This window comes from Tachypleus tridentatus, chromosome 9, assembly GCF_004210375.1.
Source record: "Tachypleus tridentatus isolate NWPU-2018 chromosome 9, ASM421037v1, whole genome shotgun sequence".
Lineage (NCBI taxonomy): Eukaryota > Metazoa > Arthropoda > Merostomata > Xiphosura > Limulidae > Tachypleus > Tachypleus tridentatus.
In genome coordinates this window covers 77324007-77347116 of record NC_134833.1, presented here as the reverse complement: position 1 = coordinate 77347116, position 23110 = coordinate 77324007, and the positions used below count along the sequence as shown (strand labels likewise).

Genomic DNA, 23110 nt, shown 5'->3' with positions numbered 1-23110 from the left:
AGTAAAATATATGCTCTTTTAAACAGTTTTTTTAAAACGACAGATTAAAAATATGAGGTCAGTCAATCAATAAAATAACTTTTAAATATTACAAATAACTTTTTCCCACCAAAACAAGAAATTACAAAAAAATAAAAATAAATTATGCAACTTAGCCAATCAGAAGTATTTAACTCAAAGGATTAAACCTGGTCTAGGATAATGCATTAGTAACATATCTAAAAGTTGCAAACTTTACTTTCTATACAAGATGCAGAAGATCATTTTTACAACTGTTATACCAAATATATAGATTAGAAGGTTGCAGTTATTATAGTAGGTGTTGTAACTCTACAAATTTCTCTAATGTTAGATACATAAGATTACACTGAAGAATATATATTAAATGTAGATGGTAAGACTTAGTTGTTTGTACCAGGAGTAAAAGATCAGACTACAGTTGTTCTACTAAAAATAGATGATAAGAATATTATCATATGTAGAAGATCAAACTACAGATAGTTAAGAATTTTATATAAAAAAATGACTTTGAAGCATCATCACATCATTGCTCTATCTGACCCTATATCTTGACAAAAGCCATGTACCATGGTTTCCATTTCAAAATATCTGTTTAATATGTTCTGTTCAAACTACGTCACTCTTCTTCACTGGATTTCATAATTCATCTAGGCTACAACAATGATAATTTCCCTGCACCAGTTTCAATAGCACAATCACACAAACTTCCATGATCAGTTTGTCTGGCAACTTGACAGGTATGTTTCCATATGGAGTAGCATGAATTTCAATCTCCAGCTGCTTAATGTATTCAGTGATTAAATTGGAGGTATCACAGAAAGCTTTATCTTGATAGATCCATACCTTGTTGGCCTCATTTAAAAATGGAATTCCTTTTTGATTATGACATATAGTGTTGTCTAAGGCATGTGCAATTAACCTTTATATGTGTGGATTTCCTTCTGTTACAAGATGTCACACTTTGCTTACTATAGCAAGGTTAAGACATGTTGAAGATCTGGTTGTGCTGACCTAAGTTGATCCATACTCTTTTGTTTTACAAGGGTTATCCCCATCTTAGAAATCCTAATTCCAACCTGAACACACCTTTATGGTTTGAGTGTATGAACATTTTGTGTCATAAAGGGCTGTTACATACCTTTCCTACTACACAAAATGCCAAACAATGTCAAAGTATAGTTTTGATACATTCTATTCTACAGCTGCTTCATATTATCTTTAGTTGTTACTTATTCAAAATAATTTTAACGTACCACACTTAACCTGGTATAGTTGCTATACTAAATGTAAATGATAAAATTGTAGTTGTTATGTCAGGTGCAGAGCCAGATTAACTTTGATGGGCAGGGCATTAAATGCATATCAGTTTCTTTATTTATTTATTTACTATTTCCTGGACTGATTTTAAAAACTGGTTGGACTTCAAATGGAAAAATCTAAAATATAAATTCAACTCCTTCCTTACATCTTGGCACGTGCTTTCTATCTGCAGTTTTAATTTGTTGCATAGGATGTTTCAAGTTCTGTTTCTAGTTCACAAACAGTGCACGAAATAGACTGATAAGAAAGTGCTGTGCTGAATAAAAAAAAGTAAATGAAATGATTTATTACATGTAGACCTATATATGTTGAATATTATACCTTTATTCTAAAAATAATAATAGTATAACAATAATAATAATTAAGGAACAGAGCTTTCTAAACGTAGAAAGGGCTCTTTTTGACTTCAAGGTTGCATTTTTATGTATTGCATAATAAATTATATTATTTCTTTTTCTTGGAGGAGGAGGGCTAAATCTGGGACACTGAGCTCTCTTACATAAAGCCTCTACATTATCTTGGCCCTGGCTATATGTAGAACAGGGGCTCCCAACCGGTGGGTCGCGATCCCCTGGGGGGTCGCACAGCCTTGGCAGGGGAGTCGCGTAGCCTTGTTAGAAGTAGCTTGGGATAACATTAATTTTATTTCATCAATTACATTTTCAAGTCGCAAGTGCCAAAAGGTTGGGAACCCCTGATGTAGAAGATCTGGCTACAGTTCCAATATTAAATCTATGTAGATGACAAGACTAAGGATGCTATATCAAATGTAGAAAATAATGTTGCAGTTGCCATACAAGATCTAAATGATCAGACTTCAGTTATTGTGCAAAGAATACAAAATATTTGACTACAGTTAGTAAATACGGTGTTAAATGTCAGACTACAACTATTACACTGTGTGTGGTTGGATGAATGCTGTTGTAGATTAGACTACATATGCTATACTAAATGTTGAAAGTAAAGAGTGGAGCTGTTTTACTTGATGTGGTTGACTATCATTGCCATGCTGAAAATGGTAAAACTGGCACTGAGTGCTAAATTGTGTGGGAGATTTAATGTTTGTCAGTTAGCAATATAAATACAACTCAAGTCCAATAAAATCTGTCAGTAATCAACAATCTAATTTACACTCAGCATCACAGGAGAGTGACAAAAACATTTAATGAATATTTCAGTTCAGCTATTTAAAAAGCTGGTTATTTTAAGATAACGAATGTAAGAATAACTTAAAAACCAACGCTTTAATTACATTTCTAATTGAGAATGAAGCCTAACCTGCAAGTTCTGTATGGGGTAAAAAGACAGACAGCTGTAGTTAATATAAAATAAAATATATAATGTTGTTATAACTTAGATTTAATTTGGGTTTGGTGAAAATATTTGAAAGTTGATGTATTTTTAACTTGGATTTAGGTTCTTCCCTTAAATAATATAATAAATAAACTTCAACTATACTTACAATTTTCCATGCCAATGGTCATGCACCCAACTTATTGTAGCTACAAATATAAGAGATATCATAGAAGTTAACCACAATCTATTTCAAAATTCTGACTAAAAGAGAAATTACTCACCCACAACTTGTATTTCTGGCCTTCCTCTCAAACCTCTAGCATCAATGTTGAAGGTGGCAGCATTGCCACATTCTGCCAAAGAAAGTCCAGGTCCCACAACAGTTGGAGTTCCTCCATCATGAACAGTGAAAGTTATGGGACTATCTGATTAAAAAAAAGATGTGTTAACAGTTTATTATCATTTGTCTTTGATAAAAGAACATTATTTGTTTACAAAAATTCAAAAACATTAAAATAAAAACATATTTAACCTAATTAAAGAAAATGTATCCATGTAACGTAATAAAATATGTTATAAACACTGTAGTTAACTAGCATTATATTCTGATGCTTTAACAAACTAAAATCTATGTAGACAATTAGAAACAAAACTACAGTCAATAATGAATACAAATATCAGTATCACAACAATTTATCCTTTGGACTCATTGTTTTATGTTGAAAATCAGAGGAACAGACATACATTTTTCAGTTTTCTAATAATACCAGCTCAAAGGTTACAGCTTCAGACGTTTGTTTGAAAATAATTGAAATAAGATAACAGAACAGCTTTTTTTCTTAAACCTGATGTTTGACATCATTTTTATACGTTTTCTGATATCTAGTTAATATATAAGATTTAAAGAACAAGCAGTGAAATTGAGAATTTTTCACCTAAGATACTTACACATACTTAAATACCAATTAAGCAAACTATATTAATTTTTCAGATAAAAACTACAATATGATATTTCCAACAACAACAAAAGTAAACTTTTGAATAGTTTGTTTTGAATTTGGCACAAAGTTACACTTTGAACAAAGAGGCAGAATTTCAATATTCACTCAACATATGCTAATTAAAACAAAAGTTAAAACTCTACATAATTTGAACTTGTTAACAAAAAAAGTTGATGCTTTGTGATAATATACATCAAGAAAACGTTCATTTGCAGTACAGTTCTTTTTGCTTAATAAGCTTATAACAAAAAGTGAAGGAATCTTATAGTCATACACTGATGTATAACAAACTTTTCTTCAAGAAAATCAAATTAGAAACAGAACTCTTGCCTGGTATTTCCATTCCTCCATATGTTATGCCAATCTTGTACTTCCCTGGAACTGTTGGCATGAATTCTATTAGTTCGCCTTCACCATCAGGTGTTCCTTTCACTTCAATTGGTAAGTGGCGTCCTAGAGGGCTGGTCACTGTGACATCTAACTCAGCATATCCTGAATCTTGACGTTTCACTAAGATAGAATGATGTATTTGTATGTATACTTATAGGATATACTAATCTATGTCATAAGAGTGGATCTGTCAAGCTTATACATAAAATAAAGTGTAAAAATCTGGGCATTAATATTTTGAGAAAATAAAACAATAACCTAACTAGTAGAAGTTATTTTAAAAAAGATAAAGTCAAATGCTTTGTTAATGAGAAAACCTAAGTTCACTATAATTACAAAATAACACCAGATATTAATATATCTGTTTATTTAATCCTACTGCAACAAGTTACAGGTCAAAGGCCATGACATGGTGCTTGTTAACTTGCATTCAAAGTTTTATTGAACTACTGTCTTATGAATTGATGTCAATAGGTTTGGTATCATATTGTAAATTATAATCAAAAGTTTAGTATTATACATTATTTAACTTCTTGATTTAAAAGTGAAATGTGTTAACTGTTTGTTATTAGCTTTTTTAAATCTGATTTTGAACATCATTTTATATATTTTCTGATATTTAGCAAACAGGTTAGTTTTAAAGAACAAACTAGGAAAGTGAGAATTTTTCATTTAAGATACTTATATATACTTAAATATAAATTAATCAAACTGTATTAATTTTTTTTCAAACAAAAACACTGGTGAAACATTAGAATGAATATTTCAGTTCAGCCATTACTGAAGCTGGTTATTTTCAGCTAATGAAGGTTAGAGGAACTTAACAATCAACATTTAACTGTATTTCGATTTGAGAATGAAGCCTAAATTGTAAATTTGCTGTGGGTTAAAAAGACAGACAACTCTAGGAAATATAAGGAACTAAACTTTTGTTCCAATGAATTTATTCTTGTTTCATACAAAGTGTCATATGCATAATGTTGCTATAACTTAGATTTAAGTTGAATATATCTTACAAATATAGATGTATACCTTTCACCAAATACATGTTAATTAAAACAAAAATTAAAACCATGCATAAATTGAACTCTTATTAGCAGAAAAACTGATGCTTTGTGTTGAATTGTATGCAGAAAGAAATAATAAGAATGACACTTTGGATCTTTGTGAATATTGTATGAAATATAATGTGCATGTGACTGTATATTACAAAATTATTACTAGTATACTAAAACACAGCCAAGACAGGGTCACTTTTTAAAGAATAAAGGTCAGTCTTATATTATAGGATACAGTAATAGGAGTACACGTGCACCATTAGTAGAAATACTAATAAAAATTCTTATTTTTCTATGTACAAAACATTTGCAATATTTACTAAAAGTCTACTAAATTATGAAAAGGTACACAAACCACATCAAAAGTTATAGTGTAAATCCTTAACATTTGCAAATGGATATACTAACTTGTGTATATTATACCGAGCTTGCCATGAAAGGGTTAAGTAAAGCAAAAGTATATGATATATCAGAAATAATAAGTATAGTAAATTAACAAAATGACAAAAAAATGCATCACTTATGGTAACAATTTCATAATAATTACAAACAAATCAGCAGTAATAATGTTTAAAAATTACATTTCACATCAAATGAAGGGAAAAGTAACAGCAGCCATAAAGTTATCATGTATTTTAAGTGATTCACAATTTAAACAAATGTCACACTTACATGCAAAAGAAATTTTTTCATTCACAAAAAATGTTGTGTTTTTTGTCCTTTGAATTGTCACATGTTTAGAATCAAACACCTCACACATAAAGGGTGAACCTGATACAGCCTTTCCCAAATATAGGACCTCGATCTTGTAACCACCTAGAGACAAGCAAAGATTCTGGTTAATAGAACGTTGTGTTTACTTTTGTAAAGATGAAATTGCCTTTAATAGGCATTAAATCTGTCTCTACAGAGCCAAGACTCAAAGAGCTGTATTTGTTTTGTATTAGTGTCACTGCAATAAATCTTGATCTTTCAATTATGTGAAGAAAGATTTGGAAAATATCAACATTTAAGACAGAACTGCTGGCTACACGAGCTATAAAATAATTTTACAGAGAAGTAAGATAAAACAAATGTAACCTGCAAATTGAGGGCTCCATTCCGCTAATAAACTTCCATCTTTTTGGTGATAGCATCTAACTGGTACAGGTGAGCCTGAAGGACCTAAAAATAATATTTAAGAAAAATAGCTGACTAACAAAAGAGTAATAAGATATTCAGTGTAATGCAGTCAAGAATTTAAAATACAATATTTTAAAAACTTGAAATTTCACAAGTAAATATAGCTAGCTTATTCTTGTTTTAAAAAGGCTATGGTCAAATATTTTATGATCACTTGAGAGAAACAATTCAATGTTTTAGCAACAATCATCTTCAAACACACCACAATTCACTGAATTTTCACTTTTTTCATTTCAATTTGCAGAAATATAAAAAATTTAATTTTCTTAAAATGACAAGTTAAAAATAAAAAATGTTAATGAAAGAGGGTAAGACACATAGAATACAGAAAAAATAATCAATGCATACTTGTAATAAAAACATCAAAATCATTGGCACCACCATATCCACCAGTTTCAATAAAAAAAGTTGCATCTTCTCCAAGAGGAAGTGATTTCAGGCCTGTTCCATGGACTGTGATTGTATTTGTTAGATCTCGTACTTCTATAATCTGTGGACAGTCTGAGAGAAGAAGAGAAAATGGGGAATTAAACAAGTATAACAAAAGTGTAGTTTACCTAACTGCTTTTAATGTATGCCAATCATTAATTTCTATTTGAATTAAATAGTAATAAAATGTTTACTTTTACACTGAAAAAAATGATACAAAAAGCATATTTGTAAAGTATAATATACAAGTGCAGTCCTTTGTATTTGGATGGAAATTAAAGTTTCCAAGCCACAACCATTTACTGAGCACCATTCAACATGCTATTATGTCAAAGTTATCAACTATTCATTTTACTTTAAACTGCTGATTTAAGCAACACTTCATGGTAGAGAACAGTAAATACCAGATACAGTATATAGGAATAGTGAAAAAAAAACACAACATATATATGTATTTTGGAAGTTTAAGAAGTAGCACAAATGTAACATGCAAACTACATAATGAACAAAAGTATTTTTATTCTTCACATAAGCATCACTTTGCACACTGACTTGTTACACTCAGCATCAGACTGATGTTATCATTTTAGTGATTTACCTTGATAACAAATAGCACTGATACTTATCTAATTTTTTTATTTACAACAGGCTTGTACGTTTTAGTCAAAGTTTGCCATATTTCATGAAGATACACACAGAGTAAGTTCAAGATTATTTTCAACATTCCTTTTTCAATATTGGACTGTTCCAATAAACTGAACTTGTTCATGTTTGATAAAATGGTATTTCAATAGTTTAACTTCATAAATAACAAAATTTATTTTTGCAAGGTATTTTATCAAATTTACATGTAACAACCACCAAGTTGTACTTAATGATTTTAATACCAGAAGCTTGTGGTCAGAACAACTAATTTTTAGCTGATGGTCAAAGTAACAGGATAAATGTGGGAAATATCCAGTTGAACAATTAATGGTGCAGTAATATATTGTACTACCTAGCATTAATTATTAATGCTCAACTCAGAGTACTTTGTATTCTACTTTACATAATACTATCAGCAGGTTGGTTTTGAATTCATGTGACTTTGTGTCAATTATAAATGTGAATAGCAGTTTGTATGTAAATTGTACCAGACCAAAACAAACAAATATTACATTTGTTAATGTTAATAGGTGTGGTATTTTTTTAATCATCTATTTATCTATTTTGTTGTGCATTTTTTATATTAATCAGTTATTCAGATTTCACTTTTTGGGATAATAATAATAATAATTAATTTCTTCATATCTTTATCATATACAACATCAAGAGGAAGAACTGTTTTCTATTATTCATAATTATAACAGAAACTAAAAGAAAAAATAACCAAAACAAAAAGACCATGACAAGTGAAATAATAAAGTGGTCATTTAGATTGTTCATTATGACCCCAAAAATATCCATTCACACATGCAATGAAAGTAACTTCATGCATTTTAGAACTTGTAACAATGCTAAAACAAAGCACAAATGCAAAAGTACTTCCAAAGTGACCTCTTACATCATATTTACAATAATGTTATGCTAACACAAGTTTATTAATCTATAACCCTCATATTCATTCTTTCATCAATTTGCATTACTTAGATATTTTGATATGTCATGAGTTACTGAATTAAGATGTTTTTCTGTTATAAATTACTTTGAACACTCAATAAATGAGAAAATTTTGACATTTTGACTTTTTATGAAATTACATATATTAAAAAAAGACTAAAAGAAATCAAAATATTCATACATGAAATTCTCTTACAGTTAGAGTGACTAAACATGCTAATAGGATATTTCAGAATAACATTATTTACATATGTAAAAATAATTTTGTATATAGCAGCACCATCCCAATATAAAATGGTAATGTCCACAATTTTCTCTTGTTTACCTGATTGATCAGAAATTGTGATAAACAGTTCCAATTTTTCTAACTATTTCAATGAGATACTACTTTAATACTAACCCCACATTTACCAGAACTTCTTGTCAAATTTCTCTTAGTTACAATTTAGAACATGCTAAATAGGGTTCACTTCTATGCTAAATTCAGCCTTAGATGTTACTTTCTGTACCAGGGTCTGATCATAAGTGTTATCTGTTCTTAACAGATATTTGTTTCTTACTGCGCTTTTTATATATAGGGAACTACTTTATACTTGTTTCATGGAAAAGATACTTCCAGATTTTTTTTGATTTATTGCATTTTGATTGATCCACTATAGAAAGAGGCTGAATTGTAAATGAAACTGTGGCATTTTCAGCTAGACTTGAAAGAGACAGAATTTGCTATAGAAGGGTCATCCTTGTTTCAGTGATCATGCAAGGTTAATCTTGATTTTCAGTAAAGTTTGTTCTTATTTACTTTACATACATATAATTTAACTTATTCACTCTTTTTAGTTAAATACCATTTTTGTTATTTCAATTTTGTCACATTATAATTAGTCTTATCACTTCAATGATTAGCCACCCTTCAATTTATCTTTAACATTAAAGTGTTTATTTTTAGTTCAACTTCACACTAAGTCCTTCATCTCTCATTCTACCACTGCAAGTTACTATACTTGTCCTTTCTCATAGATTCTCAAGCCTCTAGTCATTATGGAGATTACATAACTGTGTCATTGAGTTAGCACAAGTTCATCCAAGGTTAGTGAGAAAGAAACATTTTAATGTGATAGAAATAAATAGTATGTATAGATGTGACAACCTAATCTTACTGTAGATATGATTCTGTATATGCCTGAATAATAAATTTTCAAATCAATAAGTTGGTTAGAACGTTTTTCACAAGCTTTCATTTTTTTTACATACAATACTAATATCAGACAGTTTCTTTAAAGAATGTAATCTTAAAAACTGATGATGACAATAAAGAGTTACATTTCCAAAGCAGTTGGATTACCTGACATTTTCAATTATAATTTATTACTTTTTTTATATATTATTGGAATAATTTCTGAAGACGTTCTTAACAAAACGCAAAGTAATGGTAAAGAATAAAACGATATTTTTAAAGTCTAATTCAAATGAAATTTCACTGGTGAAGATAAATCACTTTAAAAACCTTTTTTTTTTATTATTTCCTTGGCAGCATTTCAAACTATAAACAAGTTTATTGGCTAATGACAAACATCTGCAGGATGAAATCGTCTAATCTATTTACTTTGTTACCTTTGTATTTTTCTGTTTCTTAATTCAACTGAAAAATAAATTGCAAAAGAAAAAATTTTTATAAAGGTAAATTTATAATTCTAGATCTAACAAAAGTTCAAGTGGCAATTAAATGGTAATGAAAATGCATGCATAGCAATGATGAGTATGACTTAAAACTACATAAGATACACGTGTCATCACCAGACTTATGACTTCTTCATATCAGTTTTAACAGCTGATGATACTACCCCAATTTTTATGAAAGCATTTACTAAAATTACTGAAAACATATCTCCAGTGTGAATGATAAATTTTATATGTTGAGATTAAATGTTTTAAATATATTTTCATAAAAGCAATTTTTAACTTATACTTTTACTTCAGCTGATTTGTTTTACAGCAAATTCATATTGGGCTATTTGCTATGTCCACCATGTGTAACTGAGTTCCAGATTTTAGCATAATAAGTCCATAAATTTACCACATTCACAACCAGGGGTCTGTTTACTTGATGATTACACTGTGTATGTGTGAAAATACAACTTGTTGTTGTTACAGCTATGAAATGTTTTCATTCATGGATGATAACTTTCTATAACATTTCTGATATTAAGTCACAGTTATTTAATTTTCATATATTTTTAAATATTCTTCACAGTTTTAAATTAATATTTAAAACTTATTTTTTAAAAAGTTCTGTAAAATATTTTCATAAATATGTTTTATAAAAAAAACAGCAAAACAACAATAAGTAAAATTTTTGTTTTACCTGCCAACTGGTGGTTGCCGTAATATATATCAACTTTATGTGGTACACTGGAATTGGGAGTATATGTTACTTGATACACCCCTTGACTGACTTCTCGAGCAGAATGATAAACTTCTTGACCTCCAGCTACAATATGTATAGCCAGATTACCTTGTCCAGCTTTGGTTGTGTCCACTTAGATCAAATAAATTAAAAAAAACATTAAAGAAGTTAAAATTATACATTAAAAACAGGAAAGGTAAAAACTATCTTAAGCAACATTAAATGGAATTTGTTTTGAAAATGACATATTTAAAATAAACACACTATTCTCTTTACAAGTGATTTAACCTAGCTATTAACTTTGCAACAACATTCTTTCCTTCCCTAACTCCTATCATGGTATAATGTTCCACAGAGACATTAACAGTTAAAAAATAGTGTTAGTGTGTTTTTTCTATGATTAATCTTCATTTTTGGCATTTTTTATTTCCAGCATAAATAACACCACCTTGTTCTAGTTTTGTTGAAATTTTTGCATGTTTTACAGGAATTCCAGAAAACTTTGCATATAAGTATTAAGTTTTTATCATCAAAGAAATATTGATTAGATAGAATATTTTCAAAATAAACTTATCTTTTATATTTATACTTAACAACTGTAGTGGTTTGATTGAAACTTAAAATTAATTTTGTCAAGTTAACATTTTAAAGATTAATGGAAAACTCACCTTTAAAATTCTGTTCTCTTCCAATAATTCCATCAACAAGATCTAAGATCTTTACTTGAGTGGGATCACATACTTCCACAAGATATGGTTTGCTGGTTACAGGGTTACCACGATGAAGAACTTCTATTCTATGAGTTCCTGCAGTTTGAGGGTGATACTCAGCCTGATATAAGTTATGATCCAATCTCAATACTGACACTGGAATTCTAGAGTCTTCTGGACCTGAAAAATATGACATAAGAGGCTCTAAAATGGAATAGCATAATAGGGTAGAGTCATCTTTTTATCATGATTAATGTTTGAATTATTGTAAAAGTGAATAAAACTAGTATATAAACACAATCTTTGTTTGCTTTTAATTTTTATTAGAATATGATAAACTTTTAATTCTCCTCAAAAGTTATTTCCTAGAGCTTGTTTTACTTATATCTTTGTTGTTCTTAAAATGAAAAAATTCCCCTATTTTCACTAATGTTACAAAATATTATGGTAGCAGAAATATTTAAATGAAAACATACAAGTCATTAAAAACTCACCAATCACACATATCTCTACACTACCATCCATCTCCCTGGTTTCAATTTCAAAAGTGTTTAATGAACCAACTACACCATGTTTCAGTCCTTCACCTTTTGCTATTAATGTGGAACTACTCCTAGTACTACTAGATGTTGTTGTTAATTTTGACTCATTAACAGTGCCTTCCCTCACTTCTACTTTAAATGGGCTACCTGAAAAATAAAAATAATGTAAAATAATTATTCTAACAGTAACTGTTTTGTGTAGTCTTTATTTATTTTTGGGCAACATTTTTATACTCGACCATAAGATTTAAATAACATATAATCTATAAAAACTTTAAAATACACTTGAAATTCCCACAATTACCAGACTAGTTCAGTGTGTGGCCACAGCTGGCACTGTATGTAGCACGTGCTCTCTTGGGATGGGCTACTTACTGACTTTACAGAATTTAATGTATCAAAGGAGAAAGAAGTTATTCATAAGTTGCTTGAGTATGCAAAACGTTTTAACCAAGGGAATAGCAAGTAAGCTTAATGAAGAAAGTCTGGCCAAGTGTATGAATGTTGACAAAGAAACACCTGTTGTTCATCACTATACTGACTCTGAAAATATGGATATTGTTCTGAATCCTGATAAAACCAAAAAACAATGAAACTGATGAAAATAACAGTGATGAAGATAAAAGACAGCTAAAAGACTTGCTATTGACAAGTTAATTGTGTTGAAGGATGAATTAATGAGTGGACTAAAGCAACATACCTTTGTTACGGGAAACGAGAGCTCATGACTCTACATTTGTTGTATGAAAACTTACACGGAAAAAGATCAAAGCACATAATACAACTCTGCTTGGATGAAGTATTTAAAAACATAGCCAAGAAGAATGTGTGTCAGGACAGTAGGCCTATATCCAATAGGCCTGTGGCTTCAACTTTAAGTTACCAAATATTTCCCCTGCAACATCACAAATCCATGATGAAACAGTCAACTATGAAACAGACAGTAATCCTGTCAGCCCTCAACTTCCAGACCTTTGTGATTAGCTCTACAATTCCAGTAAAATTCTAACATTTGCTACTTTGGAAGCAGTACTACTGCATCATTCTTTGTAAGTACAGTGATTAGAAAAACCTTTTTTATTTATATTGCACTAATAAACCTGTATCATTTATACCTGTACTGATGTATTTCATTAATCATTTAATTCACAATTAATTTACATTTAATGTTTGTTTTATTTAAGTTTCTAGCAGTCCTTGGTACTTTAGATACACAGAAGGAATATAATTAGTGGGTCAGAGATATATTGTTGAATTATTATTATGTGACCTCTGTTGGTCCAGCAAAACTGATAATCCAGCAAGGCTCTGGAACCAAGGATGCTGAAAAATTGGTGATGTGATGCACTTGCACTTCAACTGCCAGCATATGATCCTCAGCTAATTTTTTACAGATAGTTTAATATTTTATTAATTAAATGTTTAAAAATGTCTGTCTGAAGAGAGCTTAACATATGCTAGAAATATTTGTGGAATAAATAAATCAAAATTACCTGGCACATCTTCTTCATTAAAAATGGCATTTACGTAATGAGACACTCGATCCTGAGGAACAAAGGTGACATCATATAAACCTCTGCTCTTCATTGACACTTCTGCTCGAACAGATGATTTTCGGGTAGTAATTACCAGTTCTAAAGTTCCTTCACCAGCCTGAGATGCATCAACTACAAAGAAATATGAGCAGAGACATTATACAAATTTACTGAACTTTTTGTACAGAACATGATAAATATTAAACACCAATACATTCTAAGGTATAAATATAAGATGGCAGTATTTTAGACAGTGTATCCTATAGATGAAGCACATAGAGGCAAACAGTGTAGACATTAGGTTTGTAAGGTGAAATGATCACTCTAAGAAATAAGAAAGTATATTCATAAGGTTGAGATGTATGTATTAAAGAAAAATATCCAAAAAACATTAATATGGTAAAGTGAACAAGATGAAGAGAGGCAAAGATGATATGTGACTGTGGTAAAGTGTAGTTTTTAACTTCATGTCTTTAAAGCTCATAATTCAGCCCCTACTTATTATTACATTACTTATTACATTAAAAGTCATAAACAAACCCTATAAATTATGCATAAACACTGAATTCAAAATAAAATATAAACATACCTTGAAAAGTGTATGGTTTTCCAGCCACACCTGGGTCCATATTTTTAATTTTAATTTTACTGATATCATACACATTGCACATGAAAGGGCTTCCCAAAACAGGATTTCCATCCAATGTAACTATCACCTGATGTGGGCCTAATACAAAATACGTTTTGTATTTTATTTATTTTGAAAAAAATGTAAGTTTAAACGTTATTGCAATATTTTCACAGCTAATTACTATAAGTGATAAATTAATACTTTTGTCATGGATTATCATTATTTCTTTAACATGTTAATGGAAAGACCACAGGATTAGAAAACAATTATTTAATAATGCAGAGATCTAGTTAATAAAGAATGAACAAGTTCACAATTTTAAAAAAATCTGAGCTGTTCAATAACATTTTTGACAAGAAAATATCACAATACATACAAACACTAAAAGAGGTATAAATATTACCAAAAAGGGATAGAAAAAAAAGTATCCTAATCTTAACTTTTACAAAATATTGAATTTTTTCTTTTTTTATTCACTCTTAACCCTTTCCCTGTTTTAGATCAGTTCATAGTATTTATGATTATGCTTATTTAACTACTTATCCAAGTAGGTGTGAGTGAAGTATATTTTTCTGGTATTATTGAAACATAATAAAGTAGTGTGTTTTGGCAACTAAAACTTTTATGTTTATGCTTTCTCTTGAGTAAAAGCAATTTAATCTATCATTATTCACATGCACTTTGAGTATCACATGTGATGGTCATATGAAGCTCTCTTCTAATCTCATATTTTGAACTAAAACAACCAGCTTCTATTGCTGTATTCACAAGAATCAGCTGCATATCAAATAAATGTAGCTGTGTATTACATAAGACAATTAGACACTTTAGGGTTAAGTTCAATACCTGGTGTTCTGAATTATTCAGCTCTTGAGGAGAATAATTTGAGTGCACTACTAAAATCATAAAAATGAAAAATATGGTGAAAATTATTCAAAACAATTGTTTGTTTGTTTTTAAATTTCGTGTAAAACTACACTAGGGCTAACTGCACTAGCCATCCCTAATTTAGTAGTGTAAGACTAGAGGGCAGGCAGCTGGTCATCACCACCAACTGTCAACTCTTGGGCTACTCTTTTACCAAAGAATGGTGGGACTGACCATCACATTATAATGCCCTCATGGCTGAAATGGAGAGCATGTTTGGTGTGATGGGGATTCAAACCCATGACACACAGATTGCAAATGGAGCACCCTAACCACATGGCCATGCTGGGCCTATTCAAAAGAAGAGTGATATATTATGACTTAAGATGAGAAAATTGAATAATCAATTTTTTAATGTAACTTTTTATTAGATAAAATAAAGAACTGGTTATCTTTCTCACCAACTTCCACAGGAAAAAACTGTACTTCAAAAGTTGTAGTTGATGTTTTACTTATGTCCACAGGAATCTTCTTTGATGAGGGTCCTAAGTTTAAAAACATATATTGAAAACATTTTTAACAATTAAATTTGTGAGAAGAGCAGTGAAATCACACAGGATCTTGAAGCCACTACTAGTGAGGTCTTTGTTTCTTGTTTAGATGTTAACTGATATAAAAGTAAGTTATTAGTATAGATGTTATTGTTTAAAAGATGGATCTGACTGGACAGTTTACTTTAAGTTTTTTGTTTTTTTTTCAAATGTTATTTGCACTCTAGAGTGTTGTAATAGAGGCAAGGATAAAACTAATCAGTATAATTCAATATGTGAACTTTATCAATGATGAGTGATATAAAAAACAAGTCAGTAAATTAAGGGATTAAATTGTAGAAAATAACCACAAGTTACTTTGAAATGGTTACTCAAGTGTATTTTATTTTACTGTTCTTCAAAGTGTTGTTGCTGAGCAAAATTATTATGTTGTATAAATCATTTAACATTTTCCAATTCTCGATAGAAGTGAAGAATACCATTATTACATTATTTGAAATAATATGAAACTAATGAAGTAAAAATACAGAAAATAAGAGTAGTTTTGTGATAATAAAATAATATTAATAAATAACTAAAATTCTTATTATTTAAATCTTAAAACAGTAAACAAGAAACTGTCTGTTTTTGTATGGTAAACTTTATGCTTGGATCCTGATCATTCATAAAATTTACAAAAGATCAAATGTAAAATTTTTGAGTAAAAAGTCATAAAAGTATTATTTTAATGTGTACTGGAAACAGACATTTATATTTATGACAAACACATTCCTGTTTATGATAGCAAAAGATCAAAGTCACTAAAATACGAGGCAATGTTATGCTATAAACCTAATAATGCATAGTGCAGTCAAATACAAAAAGCAAATAAACACTACATCGATCAGACTATAAATATACTTATTATTACATAAAACTAAATCAAACTTCATCTGTATTAGTACTACTGTAAAAGGTTTTATTGCCAAAACTAGTATAATAAATTGATTCATCAAAATTGAAGAGTTTCATTCATTGGAGAGTGGGGTAAATTAAGGATAAATGAAACACAGAATAACCTAATCAAACAGACTATAGATTCAAGTACCAAGTATGTAGAATTAGGTGTAGTGATTTGCAATGGTGAAAGGAAAGAGACAAAACAAGTTGTTGAAGTTAAAGTGAAAAAAAAGAAAACATTATTTTTAGGAAGCAAAAGGGAGAAAGGTTGACTAGCTAATGGCAGGAAATAATTTAATAAATAAAGTATATTTAGCAATGCATGGCTTAAAATAAACTGTACTTATATTTATATGAATGTTACAATGCATATACCATTAAACTTAGTAATACAGAAAAAAAACAACAAGAAGGCTTCACAAACAAGTCTTGATTCCTTCAAACCAGAATTTATTTTGCCTGGAAACCACCAAAACTGTATTCCTGATTCACTTTCTCTCTGCAGCTGACAATTAAAAAAATGGATTAAAAAAAAACTAGGAGTATCTCTACTCCACTTGGCAGTAACAAAGTAGCTTCCAAACATAAGTAGGATGCTAAACAACTATACCATGGAACAGTTAGTTTCAGTGATTGAGCCCTGCTACAAAAAATGACAACGTAAATGAATTTAGCAAATGACCTCAATCATATTTTTATATTTCCTGCATTATAGTTTAGGAATATATGTAATTTTGTTAATATGAAATATGTAAGGCAAAATGAGATGTGTATAATTTTCAATGTAAATTTGTCACTTAGGATAGAGGTTTATGAAAACTATTCAAACCCAGCCAATTTATGAACACAGATTTTATGATATGAAAGAATGGATCTGACAAGACAGTTTTTATTTTGATTGCTTAAGGATATATAAAATTTCATTATAAACGTTATAGTTGAAAGACAACGTTAGATACTGCCTCAGAAATTACTTTGACTTTCTTAATTTTTAATATCAAGCAGTTAGTAGCATTGCCTACATAGGGATGACTCAAATTGTTCACTGAAATGGTATATTAAATATCTCCTCAATAGGTTATCAGAACTTTACAATACTATACAGTGTTTCCTTTTATAACAATATTTATATAACAACAGAGTCACAATTTCTGGTAATGTCTCTAAATATCATAATCAAATGTTTGAATTTCTTGTTCTTCTTTTGTCTGCTTCTGAGATGACAAAGTTTCAAAGGAAGTATCTGCTTTTATAAGTATTATTAACTAGTAGTAAATAAAAAAACAATTCTAGTGTAAGCAAGGTTATCATGACCTCCTTGAAGTTAACTTTCTTACAAAAGTTTGGCATTCCTTTAAAAATCTTTACATACAGGGAGAAATAGGAATTAACAGCTAATAACAGAGAAAAAATAAATGTCACAGTTGAAACCTAAATGCATTTAGAACTTGGTTATAAGTACAATCTTCCTTTGTCTATTGAAATACTGCATTAAAAAACAAGTAAATAAAAACGTTTGAAAAAAAGGAAGTAAATGCAGGGATCAATCAACACCCAATAAGTTATATGGGTTATAAGTAATTAAACAGTAACAGTTCCATGTTTTTGTGTGTGCTGCCTTTGGTATTTAGAACTCATAAATTAAACTGTGTATTAATCACAACTCTATAGGATGTTTATGCAAATTAAAAAAAAACAACCTTACCAGTAACCAGAACTTTACACTCTGCACTTTCCAGACCTCTGGAGTCAATGGTAAACCTTCCTCCCTTGGCTAAGGAGGCTGTTTTCAATGAAGAATCTGTTATGACAGACTGTTTTGTGTCTGCAACCTTAACAATAAATGGACTACCTGTTGGTAAAAAGAAATCTAAATGAGCTATTTTGTCTCATGTCAATTATTAAATGTCAAATGTTCTGCTCCTCACATAATGCTAACATAGTAAACAAGACATTTACCTGGAACAGGTTCCCCATTAAATTTCACACTAACAGTGTGAGTTTCTGGCTCTGAAGGTTTGAAATTAACTCTAAACTTAGCATTTCCCTCAGACTGGACATAATTTGGGACATTTCTTTCTCCAACAGTTACAATTATTTCAAGGTTGCCAGCTCCTGCTTGGCTGGCATCAACTAAAAATAATCATAATAAACACTAATCAAAATAATTTTCTAGCTTCAAAAGAAAACACTTTAAAAGCCACTTATTTGTTTAAATAATATAATTACTTTACTAATATTTCAAATATGCTATAGCAATTGTATAAAATATTTAATTAATTTTTTTTAAAACTGTTTTGAAGGTTTTGAACATTAAATCTAAATTGTATTTGAAGTTAATAGCTGGTGTTTGTGTGTTATGCGAGTATACTTTATTAATTCTTTAATATTATTTTCATTAACAGTAATAGTTAGAATGTTTAATGCATCTAATTTTATTACTTTTACTTTTTTATCATTAAACTTTTAATACAGATGTTGTTTTGCATTTTGCATTTTTAGCTTAATATAACCTAAATCTCCTACGCTCACCAGATCTCTTGAGATATTACTGGGTTTATGGCCAAAAATATTGTTTGCAGTGAGGGTTCTCAACTAATGAAGCCATTCATTCTAATCTTAACAAGCAAGAATGTAATGAAAGTAAATTTAATTAGCATTACTTATTAATGAGTTGATTTTTAGTTTTGCTTTAATTTGGTACCATCCTCTGATCTGAATTTGTTATTAACAAATAATAATATTTCAACAAATACTCACTTCCAAAGTAAACTGATTTTCCAATGACTCCACTACCCAAGTCACTAACTTTAACTTTAGATGCATCATAAGCTTTCACCAAAAAAGGGCTTCCTCCTGCTGGGTGTCCACCAATCCTCACATCAACTGTATGATCTCCTAGAATTACAGGAAAAATAAATAAAATGTATATAAAATAGAGTAAAACTTCTAGTGTAATATTATACACACTGACATGTTTACTCAAATCACTTTTGTAAAGGAAACAACTAAATAGTATATCAAATATAGCTTGTCTATCTAATATGGCATATACACTACTTTTTAACACGTTGACTCCCACATGACCCACCTGTGGGTAGTGACAGTTTTACAGTAAGACACACATGACACACTGGTGAGTTGTGCTCTATTTTATTTTTAAGGGGCCCATTTAGTGACTGGGACACAACAGCTACATATACACTCTTCCTGACGAAAAGTAGTTGTAAAATGACTAATGGAAAAGTATAGGCAAATTAGGCTTGGGAGCCAACATGTTAAACTAATGTAATACTTTTAATGCTCAACCAGTTTAACTTATGTGACAAATATCTGATTCATTATTATATATTAACACCATCTAATCAAATTAATTGCATAAATGTTTTAACTTCACATTTCTCTGATATTGCATCACAACTTTAAGATACTAAATGTTATAACTATAACTGTTTCTTTTTTTCAAATATGTTTATTCAAATAAATATTTGACACATAACTAATTACATATTTTTATAGCTGTTTTAATTCCTTTTCTGGAGGCTTCCATGGGTCTGAACTGTCTTTATAAAAACTTGAAAGTTAAAGAAACTGTAATCTAAAACTGGGTTTACAAGTAGTTTCAAAATCTCTAGAGCAAAATCGTTTTAGTGGCAGTTGTTGCCTTGCCAACATTGTTCCAAGTGTACCATTTCCATACAATATAATGCATCTACTACAAATAATGGATACTATGTAACCTCTAAAATCAAACTTATATGTATCAGCTAGACAAACTGTCTATGTAATGAATTATGCAAGACATCAATCTAAATAATATATAGGCAAATATATTATTATTTTTGTGGACATAAACTAAATCAGTGAAATTCAACTAAATTTGATTAATCTTACTTGCACAATTTTTGAATGAATTCTTAAAGGAAGTACTTAGGTTTGTTTCAAAAATCCTATCTTTAAGTATGTTTGCATTAAAATGAAAACATATTTAAAATTACTCAAGTCAAACTACCTTAATGTTCCAACATTTTAACATCCCTTTTCCCTTAATTGTTTTTAAAACATTTAAATTTCTTTAGTAGAGCGGAATTTCTTACCAACTTCAGTTGGAGTGTACTCAACTCTATACCCACTATGGTAGTTTCCGTTGACGTACGTTTTCAAATTATGTTGATTTGGACCTAAGAAGAAATGATGAAACTTTAAATATCTGTTTTTATCACACCACATAATACATTAAAAATATATTATAACTTTTCAGTATAAAACTAACATCTTAATTATACACTTTTCTGTTCTAATTAGCTTCTACTATAAAAGGAAAATATTCTTATTTAGTTGTAAAAATATTCTGCACTGATTTTAAATGCTAGGAAAATAATGCTAAGTTTTCTGATTGAGAAGATATCTAAATGTTGAGTCAATAAGACAGTTTTGTTTTAAAACACTGCATAAAAATCTGGGATATTAAAATCATTATTCTGTGCCTAGAGATGCTAGTATAAGTAGTAGAAGTCTAGTATAAATAGCATACAATCCACTTGTTTTAAAATAATATATTAACAACAAATCAAATGTATGTACAAAAATTTACAGCATAAGAAATAACAGTTTTGTCTAAAACTCTAAATAATTCTCTTTTCTTGTCAAAAGTATATATACTCAAGCTGATTCAATTACTTTAGAATTCAACTGAGAAGACAAATTATTTTTTCTACTCTTATCACAACAGAATCAGTGAATAATTCACTTACGTTACCTCATGGGTTACCACAATTATATCTCAAGCCTTAAATAACTAAGACCTTCTGTCCAACCCTGCAATGTCAACCTTTGGCCTTCTTGTTATAGAAGTACTTCTGATTTTATTTGACAGGTTTGGCTTCCCTAGTAGAACTGCTTTGATAGGTTTGGTTCAGTATTTATTTCCAGTCCTCTATTTTGCAATTCTCCTTTCTCTTTATCTTGTTCTTATAGGAAATGTCCCAAAGTTTCTGTGGTTAAGGGTTTTTCTTTAGCACTTCCTCCAGTTCCTGTAGATCTACATTTGGGATTTTGCTTTCAGACTTTAAAAGACTTGATATCTTGCTTGCTTTTTTCCCTTTAGCTGTTGTAGTAACTGCAGTTGCTTCAGCAGCCTTCTTTTTGTCTAGTTTCTCCAAATTTTTACTGCTTCATATGTTTCCAATAACCAAGTTGTATATTGGTGCCTTCATACACATGGTCCCAAGGTATTCCACACAGTAGGGCATACTCACCTTTATTTTTACTATGGAAAATTTTCTCACTGTTCCACTATCTTTGCTATTATCGATTTGATAACAGATATAAAATCTTGTCTTCCATTATCTGTCCACCTGCTATTACCTTGGGCAGACTCATGCTCAGCCACCACTAGTTTTGACTTTAACTGGATATTCTTGGACTTGTAATATATACTTACTCAATGAGCTTCCATATGCTGTTCTGCCAGCTTGATCATCTTGTCCATGTCTTTTGGTGCTATCTTTCTTTATAAATATTAATATGTCAGCTCAGCAGGTGATTTTGAACTGTTCAGGTATTAGTAGATCTGCCAGTTCCACAAAATTATTTTCACACTTGGTCATATCAGTACATCTTGTGAAGTACCACTGTAGACATGCAACAAACTGAAACACAATTTCTCCAGTATTATATATGACTTCTCTAAACTTCCAACAAAAACCTTCTTCCACAAGTTCATATCATTTCAGCTAGGCCACTTTTAACTTGTAGGTCTTTTCCTGTCAGAAGTGGGCTGAGACAGACTGCCCAGTCACTTTTTTCCCAGTTTTGAATTTGGACGAATCTTTCACTTCTCTCCAGGAAAGCATCTATTTTATCTTTTTGCTCATAAAATTTGGGCATCTTGGATTGACTGGCCCCAACCTCACTGTTATTCTTGGGTCATTCATCTTTCTGTTGGATGAGCTTTGCAATCACAATTTATGCTCTTATTTTCTATATTTCTAGTCTTTTATCTCTTACTTTCTTTGTTCTTTTTTTCTTACTTTTAGTTTTTCTTTTTCTCTCCTCTGTTTCTCCTACTTTCTCTTCTGTTGCCACTCTTCCTTCTTTAATTCTTGCTGTTGTTTAACAAACTCTTGTAATTTACTATCTTTCAACCCAAGATGCTCACCTCTTTCTATCCACTAATTAAAATCTGCTATCATGATTATATAGCATGATTGTAATATCTATACTATTTTCAATGTACTACTATCATTGTGTACATATAGGCCTACTTATTTCCACTTTCATTTACCATTGTATAATCCAGGCTGGTTCACCAAATGTCAAGTTTTTTTATACATGTAGGCTTAGGTTCTTTTACAGCAGGTGTCCGTGATTTATTTGTGATAAATATGAACAATCCACTTGTTTAAAAATAATATATTCAAAACAAGGCAAACATACGTCTGAAATTATTTGCTCTATAGAAAATCACAGTTTTATATAAAATCCTAAATAATTCTCTTTTCTTGTCAAAAGACCACTCAGACTGATTCAATTACTTTAGAATCCAATTACCAAGGTGAATTATTTTCTTTACTCTTTATCACAATAGTATCAATGAACAATTCACTTTTGTTACACTATGGTTACCATAGTTA

The 23110-nt window shown here is 29.9% G+C and overlaps 1 protein-coding gene across 6 annotated transcripts in view; it reads right to left on the bottom strand.

Moving 5' to 3' along the window:
• The window catches only part of LOC143225544 (filamin-B-like), a 130260-nt gene that overhangs the window by 21991 nt on the left and 85159 nt on the right, over positions 1-23110 (bottom strand). For 5 of the 6 annotated variants that reach the window (XM_076455187.1, XM_076455183.1, XM_076455182.1 and 2 more), the window contains 15 exons: positions 20573-20656; positions 19236-19373; positions 18435-18608; positions 18181-18327; positions 15447-15530; positions 14077-14214; positions 13446-13619; positions 11905-12099; positions 11369-11590; positions 10659-10832; positions 6617-6769; positions 6167-6250; positions 5759-5902; positions 3969-4148; positions 2919-3062 (listed from right to left, as the gene is read on the bottom strand). In XM_076455187.1, coding sequence (XP_076311302.1) covers positions 2919-3062; positions 3969-4148; positions 5759-5902; positions 6167-6250; positions 6617-6769; positions 10659-10832; positions 11369-11590; positions 11905-12099; positions 13446-13619; positions 14077-14214; positions 15447-15530; positions 18181-18327; positions 18435-18608; positions 19236-19373; positions 20573-20656 — 2235 coding nt within the window. The remainder of the gene's footprint in view (positions 1-2918; positions 3063-3968; positions 4149-5758; positions 5903-6166; positions 6251-6616; positions 6770-10658; positions 10833-11368; positions 11591-11904; positions 12100-13445; positions 13620-14076; positions 14215-15446; positions 15531-18180; positions 18328-18434; positions 18609-19235; positions 19374-20572; positions 20657-23110) is intronic. The other variant, XM_076455184.1, reaches the window with a different exon arrangement.